General features: G+C 38.6%; 1 protein-coding gene across 2 annotated transcripts in view; it reads right to left on the reverse strand.

Annotated features, from left to right (window-relative positions):
• LOC127418374 (tenomodulin-like) overlaps positions 1-12,859 on the reverse strand; it is an 86,628-nt gene that overhangs the window by 13,377 nt on the left and 60,392 nt on the right. For both annotated transcript variants that reach the window (XM_051658996.1, XM_051658997.1), the window contains exon 5: positions 2,831-2,990. In XM_051658996.1, the coding sequence (XP_051514956.1) occupies positions 2,831-2,990 (160 nt within the window). The remainder of the gene's footprint in view (positions 1-2,830; positions 2,991-12,859) is intronic.

Here is a 12,859-nt window from a genome sequence, read left to right on the forward strand (position 1 = left end):
CAACGAGTTCCCATGTTTTATTAATAATATCTAATATAGTTACAATTACATACATTGCTATCTTCTTTTGACTTTTCACTGACCATAATTTTCCTGCCATCCAGTTCCTCGCACCATCGCGCGCACAGACAGGCTCTCCCTTCTATCAATCCAAATCAGTTCATTATTGCACTCCCGCATTAAATTCCATAACCATTCGCCCCTTTTGTTCAAAATAAACTGTCCTAGTGGGTAACACTCTTGCTCACAGTGCTGTACTGTACTTCCATGCCCTGTGCTGCTGTTTATCTGTCTGAAAAGCCTCACCCGCTAAAAGCCAAAAGTGTGCAAAGGATGGATGTTATATAAAGAAGGTATGAGAAATCACAAAACATAATGTAACCAAATGCTACAATTTACTTAATATCTCAATATGTTAAATAACCATAATGTTAATCAAGACTTTATTATTACAACTGTAATGCAATAATACATATACAGAACAACCACTTTTAGTATTTGAATCAATCATTTCTCTCACTAAACACTGTGTGAAATGTTTATTTTTGCCTTATTTTATTATTTGGCATGTAGGCGTTGATTGACAGTTTGCTTTATAATCTCATTCCATATCTGGATAATTGCTGCAATATCATAGAGGATAAATATCCTCTTCTATGATATTGCATTATATTAGTTTTGTACAGTATGTTAACTTTATAGCCAAAATACTTGGACATACGTGAATGAGAATAAACCTGAAATAGGAATGTGTTTCAGTCACAATGCACATTCTGTAGTTTAGAGACGATTTAGAGACATTTAGAATGTTTCAAATGGCTATTTCTATTTAAATAAATGTTTAAACTGCTAGTTTAGGACCTGTGAGGAGACTTCCCTCTCTATTCTGGTTAGAGGTTATTTTTTCAAAACAGTATTGCGGAATAGCCTTCATCTCTCTAAAACAATAGAATTTATAAGAAAATAGAATTTCAGGAGAAATGTGCTTCTTTTTGCCTATTTTTAAAAACTGGCAAGTGAAAAGCAACTTGTAAGAATTATACCTCAGCAAATGGGGAAAAAACCCACTGTGTTGTGATTTACGCATGGTAGCGCAACAATTTTCAATCATTCTAATAATAAGAAAAAAGTTTAGTACAAAATTAGCACTCTAGAATGCTTTTATAAGGAATAGGTGACACAGTATATGTTTGCCATCATGGGTAAAGAAAGAATGGAATAAATACCACTTAAATAATAATAATAAAAATAACCGTAATAATTTGCAATTAATGATTTTGGCAGTATTTTTATCAATTTAATGCATCCTTCGTGAAAGGAAGCATCAATTTCTTTCAAGAACAAAGATGTCTTTGTGTTCTAAAAATGGAAGCGTATATACTATATATAATATAATTTTCAAGTAACTTGTCTCGTAATTACTTGAGTAGTTTTTGCAAACTACTTATTTACTCTTACTTGAGTAATAATTTTTCACAGTACTTCTACTTGTACTCAAGTGAATTATTTCTTCAGTAGCAGTACTTTTACTTCAGTAAAAAAAATCAGTACTCTTTCCACCACTGGTTACTTGATGGTAAAACATTTAGGGCCCTATTTTAAGAGTATTTTCATGCAAATACACACAAAGTCAAGAGGTAAGTGGTCTAGGAAAATTGTGCCTGCAAAGTGCAAGCTATAGAAATAAATATAGCCCGTTCTTAAGACATTAGTAGCTATTGAACAATAGGAATATAGAGTATTTGTGTCTTATGTTATTTTGCGCAGTCAATGCATCCTTTTTGCATGTCAGGTATACCTCTATGACCCGCTCTTTTAATTCGTGTCAAAAAGGCAGTGTTCATCGGGACTAATTGGATGAAGGCTCCAGCCTCCTAAATTACAAAGAATAATTATATATATATATATATATATATATATATATATATATATATATAAAAAAATTTTTTAAATAATTTTTATTTATTTATCACACATTATACATTTGCACATATACAGTGAAATTCCTTTTTTCACATATCCCAGCTAGGCTGGGGTCAGAGTGCAGGGTCAGCCATGATACGGCACCCCTGGAGCCGTATCACTCATTATTCGCTCATTATTTACTCACCAGAACACATTTGAAGAAAAATAGAAAAATTTCTTAGCTCAGTAGGTCATTAAAATGCAAGTGGATGGCGATTTCCATTTTGAAACTCCATAAATCACAGACATAACCATCATCCATATGACACCAGCTGTTAAATTAATGTCCTCTAAAGTGACACGATCGCTTTTGGTGCAAAAAAGATAAATATTTAAGTAATTGTATTTAAATAAGAGAGAATTTTCATTTTTGAAGTGAACTATCCCTTTAACTGAAATGGTCAGGGACATAATTTTATGTGACATTGTAATTCTAGGGTTTGAACATGCACTTTGATAGCACCTGCTGGTGGAATATATTAATAGAAACATAATAACACATCCACTTTAATGGCACACACTTTTGAAGCTAACTCTATCACCCTCTTGAGTACTTAGGTTTGTTACCACCATAGTAACACATGTTAAGCATGTTCAGCCAGACCACGTGTCGACAATGAATTAGCCAGTCGCTCTCATCTATGTATTTTTCTTGCCCCACAGACTTCTATTTTAAGTGCATTATTGTAAACATGTTTTTTGCTTGTTTTTACAAACTGAGTGACAAATCAGAATTATTTCCTGTGGTAATCGACAGCATGTGGCAGATACTGTCAATAGAGTTCAACTTGAATTGAACCCGGAATATTCCTTAAAGGCTTATTTGGATTTAGAGTTGGTGAACTCCTGTTTGTTGCCCAGGTACCTCTGAGAGGGGAAGGGTGGATCCAGTGGATGGGCAGCTCTTGGCAAACCTCAGAGATCTTGGAATTGAGCAGGAATGTTCTGTTGGAGATGGGCTCCTCAGCAGGGATCCATATCTGTGAGTCCACCACCTGCATATCTATCTCGCCAGTCTCACCCACCTGTGAATACAATGTACACTGTAACAACCTACAGCCTAATACTCCTTTCAACAGCCCGTCAAGATAAAGCAAGGAATCTGCTTTATTCTATCACCTTGGATCATTTCATCTTCTCTCAACAGGGAACCAGAGAACTAACTGCTGACCATGGCTAAAATACTGCATTTGACCTCTCTTAAAGACCAAAGTTGTACTTTCCAGTGAAAGATTTATTTCTTCCCTTGTTCCCTAGTAAGCCCTTTTGGTAAACAAGTGGTGTTGCATTTTTAATTCAACAGCAATGGGGCAATAAAGAAATTATAAAAAAATCTGACTTTAAAATGACTTTGAAGTCTTGAGCTATGCTGGTCGATGAAAGGACAGACTTATTGTTCAATCCTGCAGACACAATAAAGCACAACGTTGTGCATCCACCCTGCCGCCCATTAAACAACTAATTATACGAATGATATTAATATACTTAATTTGTTGGTTCTGCAGTTTATGGTCTGTAAAGTAAACTATTATTGCTAAATGATAATGATTGCATGCCAGTGTGATATAATGGAGATCTAGGAAGGGGCATGTAATGTAATTTGTGTAATGTAATCACATTAAGTATGTGTTTGTTTAGCTTGTAGTTATGTATAAACAGAAATACAAACAAACTCACCTCATATTCCCTTGTTAATAAGTGGAGAGACCAGAGAAATGGCTCACATGACAAATATATTTACAATGTGATTTTCTCCCATCCTAAAGCTTAATTGCACATTAGTTAAGCTTGATGTAAAATCCTGGGGCTATTGTCTGAACTACAATCATTTATATTGGGTTCCTATCTTTCTCTTCCATTCTCTCTCCCTTTAATCCCGCTACTCTTGTTTTATTAGAAGTAATTTTCTTTGCCATTTCTTGTTTGTTGGGAAGTGACACTGCACTGACCTGTAGCCATTCCGATTCCGCCTGATTAAAATCTTCACTCACTCCTCCGCTCTTAGTGTAAAGCGCAGACTTTGAAACAGTTTCTTTGCTCCAGCCCCCTCTCCTGCACATCATGCTAAACTAATGATGAATAGGAGGACAACCTGCATGACTTGAGCAGTGAAGGCTGCTGTTTTAACCTTATATTAAAACTAAGGCCAGCGGAGCAAACACTGCTGCTGGACTGCTTGAGTGACTGCTCGAGCAAAGCAAGCCTTTCATACAAGTAAACAAAGATTAAGTCAAGGGACTTCGAAAGGTTTGTGGAAGAGTCATTCAAGATGAAACACGTCTAGACGAAATGATGACAGTAAGAACAAGTTGTTTAAGGCTATTCAAGGCTACATGCTGCACTTTCCAAAATGTCATAGATAAATAAAGTTAACCTAGCATGTAAAGTAGCTAATTTTAAGCATATCAAATGTCTATATTCCCAACATGATCACACTGGGAATCGACATGTTGCTACCGAATGATCCGGTACACTGACATCGACCCCATTCAGCCCAATTGCTGACACGTGCTATCTCCCATTAGATATATTTGCATCAATTATTATTATTATTATGATTTTTGGTCCCATGGAAACCAAGAAGTCACATTCATACCAGTCGCGATTTCTCCGAGTAGGCAACAGAGGCAATGCCTCCACAAAAATTCGGGTGAGCAAAATAAATGACTGTACATAAATAAAACAAATAAAATATTACAAAATGTGAGCTCAAACAATGTGTGTAACAGTCATATTTCTGCAGTCACTCTGTCAAACAGCGACACCCAGTGGATAAAGTTTGAGTGGGAGGCAGCATCTCTCAAGCCTCCCTTCAGCTCATTGCAGTCTCTTCAGCTCCTCAAGCTTGGCGTGAATGAGAGGGGGATTAACTGCCGAATACAGCAAAAAGTCATGTGAGGGAGAAATTGGCTCAGATTAGTGCTGATTTGTTCAATATGCTGTCAATCAATGCAATAGTGCCCGCCTCTTAAACTCTTGTTCTCACAGCCTGTCTCTGCAGATCGCTATGAATGGGACAAACTGATGGAAGTGCAGAAAATATTTGCACAGAAAACAACTAACAGACACAGACAAATGCACTTCTGGTCACATCCAAATCAAAATGAACTTAAAATTATTTGAAATCTGAAATGGTAGGTGAGTGACACTCTTTTTAGTGAGCACTCGCTCTTAAAGGTACAGATCCATGCCATCACGAACTCAGTGTTGCTAACCAAGGAGTAGATGATGGACAGTAGTGGATTTAGGCATGGGCGACATGTGCAGTTGCTCAGGGCGACATCTTGCGGGGGGCGGCATGAGGCATCCACAAAGAACCCCCCCCCCCAGACAAGGTCAACAACTTTGGGGGCACGTTGAAGCGGGTTTTGCCCAGGGCGCCATACAAGCTAGAACCGCCACTGATGATGGATGATCCAAAAATAAGATGACTAAAAATAATAGGCAAACAGATGAAATATTCATGAAATATGCTTGTTGCTTGTAGGTTTTGTTTTTGAGCCAGAGGCGGACTGGCCATCAGGAGAACCGGGACTTTTCCCAGTGGACCGCCCACCGAAAGGGGCTGCGAAACGGTACTGCGATATGCCGAAGGGGGTCACGATATGCAGAAAGAGACAGTGACACACATTGCCACAACACCACCCCCCCTCCCCCCAACAACAACTTGACATCGCAAAGGGCCAATTATTGTTCCCAGTCTGCCCCTGTTTGAGGCAATGAAAAAAATGATTATAAAATAATGCATATGCTTGATGAGTCTTTGATTTGGCTTGATTTAATAAATAGTGTTAATATCAACTTACAAAAATAAGTATTTCATGTTTATTTACAGTGTAAGTTAAAAGGTATTTCATATGCCTTCCCATGCAGAAATCTGATATATGGCAATTAACATATATAATGTTAATTTTGTTTGGGCATATATGTACATAGCCTATACAAATTTGATGATAATAAACTGATTTAAGGAAAATATATGTTACATTTACAGTAGAACAACATAAATTTTTAGTATTTTGTTATTATGTTGTTGCATTTATAAGCTAAATATGTGACTTTTTATATTACATATTTTTATGCAGGCCTACTTTTTCATATCACATGTTGTCATGAATCAGATTTCAGATCTGTATGGTTTAACCTGAAAGCTATTTAAATGTCAACTGGAACTGAAATAGGAATTTACATTGAACAAAAAAAATAAAAATAAAAAAACACTGAGATGGCACTCTGCCTCCTCATCTCAAAAGTCCACCACACACCACTGATTAACACAGTCAGTGATGAGCACAGCTTGGAGGTAGCTTAGTTTACCAGTACTAACGAAGTATCGGATACCAAAAAAATTAAAGTGGTACGCTACCATCTTGTTGCTAATTTCGGTACAATATTACACTATGCTGTCATTAGCAAAATTATATGAGATGTGATAGTTTTGAGATGAAATCGATGACAATTTGAAAATAAAATAAAAAACCTCTGGATATGGCCAAGTGTGATCATTAAACAGCAGAAGGATGTAATTGAATTAAATATTATACAGTCACATGCACTGCATGCTACAGAATGAACAAGAGGTGCCGCTCTACTCTGTCATCTGCTTCATGTGCACACATGCGCACACACACACACACACAAACGCAGCACTCACTACTGGTGCTTAATTTTCATGCAATGTGTTTAGAGTTTAAACGGCTGTTAACACTTAAATGTACTCCTTAGGAGGAGCTCAGAGATTTCAGCTCGAGAGTCACAACGGGATTATCCCAGCATTAATGGGAAGCTTGATATAACTAATGCGCAAAAAACAGGAAGAACTCAAAGGTCTGTCAAAATAAAAGTCCTGCTAACATGAAAACTCTATCCACAATATTCCTGAGACCAGTGACACTTTGCGGGCGATGTGTCCGGAACCTCTGGTTAAGCGTAAATAACTGTTATGTTATGTACTAACGTAGCATTAAAAATGACAGAAACTTGAGAACGAATTATCACAGAATTATAGCAAGGCGATATTGTTCTCCCCCACCTATCTGTTAATGATTATGGGTTTCAGGATTATGGCCAAATATCGCAAATAGAAGCATTTTGTTGAGTCTTTATCCATCGATGGAACAACCTGCGCAGACTATAAAGTTGGACATGTTTTGAGATCTGTAGATAATTATGCTTATTTTAAAGCATATATTGAGTCTAGTCAAAACCTGAAGAGTTTGTTGTATAGAGATGTACTTACTGCAGATACATTGTACACAAAAGTTCAATGTTCTCTGTAAAGCAACTATAAAACAGTATGTATTATTAAAAGCATTGACTGTACTAATAAATGTAATTGATACTAAATTAATGCCCACACTGTTTCCCAAATCACCTTTTCCCCTTAAGGGAAGACAAACACTTTCTGCAAAGCCATTCAAAAGAAAGTGAACTGCAGTCAGGAAAAATGCAAGGCAGAGGAAAATCATAATACAATTAATTTCAAATGTGATAAAACATCTCACTACTGTACATGTCTCATCTAATAATAATCGTCTTTCACTGTAGAATTTATCCATTTAGCATCACAGCATGAAAACAGTTGAAAACATTGTCACTACTCACAGACAGTTAAAAAAAAAACACTGTTCCATTTTATACTCAGTTATAATGCCATTTCAAAACATGTGAAGCATTCACAAAAAAAGTTGCTAAATAGAAATGAACAAACTCTCAACATTTCTAATGAACTTCAGCACATGTACACACACCTGTTAGCACAATAATGCTATTGTTTATGTAACCATTTCTGGATTTCTATCGTAGACGGACCCCGCTGTTGACCTCTTGCCAATAAAGTGAAAAAAGCACACAAACAAATTATTCCAAGCCTTTTGATGTTCCTAAGTCAATCCTTCTGCAGGCAGCTGATTGAAGCAGCAGCATCTGGGACAGGAGGGCTGTGTTTTGCGAGTGGTTTCTGATCATAACATTGTTGTTTTAGACAAAAATTTAGTTTCGCTTGATTATTATTTTTGAGACATTTTACATCATTTAAAAAGCATGAATCTTACCTGCATGACATGCAGGCAAGCTGTGACCGGCTACACACAAAGCGCCAACCAATTGCACTTCCGCTAGCCAACTGGAAATTCTGCCCACCTTGCGAAATACAGTGGACTCGCTGAGAATATTGTGGATTCAAATGGATGCGTGAAATTGAAGACAGAAAAATATAACTACTGTATAAAAATTTTATATTCAAAAAGTAGCAATAATCCTCATAATAACAATTATGTAGTATTAACTGGTTGTTTTATTATTATTATTATTATTATTACTTTTATCTGTAAGCAATATCACAAACGCAAGCAGCCTTGTGCCGCAGGTAATCAGATTTTTTTTCATTAATGTTTTCATTAATACTGTGCAGCTCTGTTGTGCAGCATTTTATTTTACCAAAAATAAAACCGCAAATGTTTGTAAAAAAAAAAAAAAAGTATTATATTTTTATTTGATTAAAACTATATGTGTCAATTTGATTAAAAACCATTTAATATTAACATTTAACATTTAATTAAATCATTTAACATGGAGTCCAGAAACATTTAAACAGAAAACGCATAATTTGTATCTGTGAGACTTTATGCAGTTATTTTAATCAAGTCATTTTCTGTGTAATTTCATAAAAAATGAAAGAGGCTTCTTATTTGTTGATTATATCCGAGGTACCAAAAAGCCAAAATTTTGGTATCGGAGCAACCCTACTCTGTGGACATTTAATCCAGAAACTAGAGCTCAAGCGTGCCCATACATTCAACACTTCAAGCTTCGGCCACGGGGGCAGTGGTTCAAATTTCTGTGTTTTGGGACTTTTGGTCCCAATCCCAGTCAAGCTTGCCTCTAATACGGTAGATTAATTTAGGCTACATTTGCAACCCTGATGCCCTTTTCTGTTTTATTTTTGTTTTTGTTTTTCTATTTATTTATTTATTTTTTTTAATGATTTTTAATGATTTTTGTCTATTTAATTTAATGTTTATTGATATAAAATTGCAAAATCACAATAAACAGGGTTTAAAGCTGTATTTAGACATGTTCACAATTTTGTAGACATGGTTGCAAAAATTGCTAACATCATTTAAAACAAACAAAATACAACAAAATAGCTCATAAAATATTGAGGTGGATGATAAACATTTTCGGAAGGTTAGTGAACACCTCCTTTCTCTGACTATTTGCCGAAAAAGTGTTTAACCCTCTATTTGGTAAACCCTATTCGTGGAAAGTGCCATGTATTGAAAGTAGGTATAGAATCTGAGAAAAAGATGAGGGAAAGACCATGCTTATCCTGAGACTTGTTGGAATGTCGGCCATGATTTCATCAGGAGACATTTGGGCAGATGGAGACCGGAGGGAAGTTCAGGGCTTTCATCATTTTCCATAATTAAAAAATTGAAAATGGTAAACAAACTGGCAGCATAAAATTTATGCTTGTCACCTGGTTGTGCTCACAGGCTCTTTTTTCCTTATCAGTGGCGTGCAGTTTCTCCACAGCCAGCATTGTTTTGTGGTAAAGCATGTTAAGGCAGTGTGCTCTGGGACCAGAGTCACATGCCCTGCGGCTCAGCTGCACTTGGAGCTAATAATGTGGGTTTTAACCCCTACTTCCCTAACATGCTCACAGCCATGAAAAGAATGGCCTGCTTCTTTCTCTCTCTTATACACACAAGCAATCTTTGGTTTCAATAGCAACCTGATTTATCTCAGGCCTCCATGCTGGTATGTGTATAATACAAGATTTAGAGAAGGCAGGAATGTAAATAAAGACAGTTAGCAACCCTGAAGCCCATTTCTTGCAATTCTAATATTTTTGTCACTGTTTAAGCTGTTTATCCAAAAAATGGGATCATTTATGTGAATGTTATCCTGGTTAGCTACGTCTTTTTGGTGCAAACAGCTTGATCCATCTTGTGCCATGTGTCCCGTCCCACTCTGGAGTTTCAGGCACATCCCTGTTTCTCTTTTTCTCTCTCTAGCCCCACTGCTTCAGTCCTGGCCAAACACTGATTGATTTCACATCTGTGAAATAAAGCTTAGCCGAAAAATCTAAATAGGTTTCACAATGAGCGAAAAAGGGAGAAACAGCAGCGACATATGGCGTTTGCTTCGCAATTAGTATCTGTAAACATGGATTAGACATTAAAACGATGAGGGAGAGGACATGCAGGCTGTTTCTGCCTATAATACCTTCTGTTCCAAAAGTCAAAGAGGATGTCTGGGACTTGCGATGACAATAGATCAGTGTATTTTTAATACAAATCGCAAAGGTGCACTTTTGCGCACTCCCTCCTTCCTTCAAATATAAACTTCGATGGAGCATTCCTGAAAGAGAGTTTAGCACATTCCAAACCCCTTGCCATTCTCTGTGACACAGATAAATTGGATGTTTGATTGATAGAATTTTGCCCATCACTCTTGCTGAGCATCACAGACTGCCATTAGAGCAGGAGAACAGAGATGAATCACTTCAGCCCTGAGTCAAGTGAAATTTACGAAGCAAACATCTTCAAATACCATTTTAATGGCTTACCTTTCCCAAGGACCTCTCTCTCCTTAAGGCTATTTGGGCTGAGGCTTCAGAGGAGATGATTAAAAATTTATATTAGTTCAGTATTGACAGCAAACACCATTTGATGTGTAACACAAAGGGGTTATGGGATTGTGGACTTTCGGATGAATTCACGGCCACAGGAGAGCCAAGTTTATACTTTTGTGGAAACTGCTTGAGGGGAGATGAGATGAGGGTGGGTTCAGGGGGTGAGGTGTGTGTGTGTGTGTGTGTGTGTGGGGGGGGGGGGCGTTGGTTGAATGGTGGATAAATTATGATGGTTGGAGTAAGTTTCCTTCTGCAGCCTTACACCTTTCTTCTGTTGAGCTCTGTTGCAAAATTAATTATGTTTTTTTCTGTATTACTGAAGCAAATCGCTGAGATATGTAAGCTTGGAGAAGTTAGAATACTCAAGATGGCGCCGAGTATGGCTGCTGCGTTGCGAGCTCCGACACAACATGGTAGTGTTTTGCTTATTTTGTTTACAATTCTTATGTTTTTTGTCTTGGATGTTGTCTGCCTTATTGTCTACGACAAACAAATAATTTTGGACATTGGATCAGCAATTTCACACCGTAAACCGGACTTCAAATTCCTCAATGCCGACCCGCTGTTTACAAACACGCAAGCGGAGCCCTTTGTCTGGGCAGTCCGGACGCGGAAACGCAGGAGGAAAAGGGGAAACAGAGCCGGCGTTCTCATCAGAGTAAGACACCGCGCAAATCGACCCCTGCTACCCAGTATTCTACTGGCAAATGTTCAGTCTCTGGATAACAAGCTCTGCGAGCTGAAAGTGCGGATTTCTTTCCAACGAGAGACGAGGGACTGCTGTATTATCTGCCTTACGGAAACTTGGATGTCTGCGGAGATTCCAGACTCAGCCACTGAACCCGCGGGGTTCTCCGTGCACCGAGCAGACAGAGCGAAAGACCTCTCAGGTAAAAGCAGAGGTGGTGGTGTATGTTTTATGATCAACAAATCCTGGTGTGATCAGAGGAACGTACATTCTATCAAGTCTTTCTGCTCTCCTTATCTGGAATTTCTCATGCTTCTGTGTCGACCATTCTGGCTACCGAGGGAATTCACAGCGGTCATTATCACTGCTGTGTACATCCCTCCACAAGCCGACACAGACTGGGCACTCAAGGAACTGTACGGGATTATGAGCAAGCAGGAAACCGCGCACCCTGCGTTCATTGTGACCGGGCACTTTAATAAAGCCAGTTTCAAATCAGTCGCACCAAAATACCACCAGCACAGTAGTTTCAACACATGAGGGGACTGGGTTTTGGACCATTGCTACTCTCCCTTCCGGGATGGCTACAAATCCCTCCCCCGCCCACCATTTGGCAAATCGGACCACTCTTCCATTCTGCTTCTGCCCGCTTACAGGCAGAAACTGAAACAGGAAGCACCTACCCTCAGAACGATCCAGTGCTGGTCGGACCAATCAGACTATACGCTACAAGACTGTTTTGATCACACGGACTGGGAGATGTTCCGGTCCTCCTCTGATGACGACGTCGAGCTTTACGCTGATAGTGTAATGTGTTTCATCAGAAAGTGCATGGAGGACGTCGTTCTGACCAGAACAACACGGATCTATCCAAACCAGAAGCCATGGATAAATAGCGATGTTTGCGCGGCACTTAATGTGCAGACCTCCGCTTTTAATTCCGGGAAAGCGGAGGAGCATAAACAAGCCAGTTATGCCCTCCGAAGAACAGCAAAACGCAAGTACAGGAACAAGATTGAAGGACAGTTTAACACCACCAACTCTAGAAGCATGTGGCAGGAAATTAACATCATCACGGACTTTAAAGGGAATAAAAACTCCGCCATGAACACCGCTGCCTCTCTCCCGGATGAGCTAAATACTTTTTATGCTCGTTTTGAGGGAAATAACACCGCCCTCACGGAGAGAGCTCTCGTGGCCGAAGCTACAGAGGTTAGTTCACTCTCCATCTCTGTAGCAGATGTAACCCGATCCTTCCGACGGGTGAATATCCGCAAAGCCGCGGGCCCAGACGGCATTCCTGGCCACATCATCAGAGCGTGCGTGAACCAGCTGGCTGGTGTTTTTATGGACATTTTCAACCTTTCTCTCTCTTTGTCTGTAGTCCCCACATGCTTTAAAACATCCACCATTGTGCCTGTTCCAAAGCAATCAAAAATAACTTGCTTAAATGACTGGCATCCAGTTGCTCTGACCCCCATCATCAGCAAATGCTTTGAGAGACTAATCAGAGATTACATCTGCTCTGTGCTGCCTCTCTCTCTAGAACCGTTGCAGTTTGCTTACCG

The sequence above is a fragment of the Myxocyprinus asiaticus genome, chromosome 27 (assembly GCF_019703515.2).
Source record: "Myxocyprinus asiaticus isolate MX2 ecotype Aquarium Trade chromosome 27, UBuf_Myxa_2, whole genome shotgun sequence".
NCBI lineage: Eukaryota > Metazoa > Chordata > Actinopteri > Cypriniformes > Catostomidae > Myxocyprinus > Myxocyprinus asiaticus.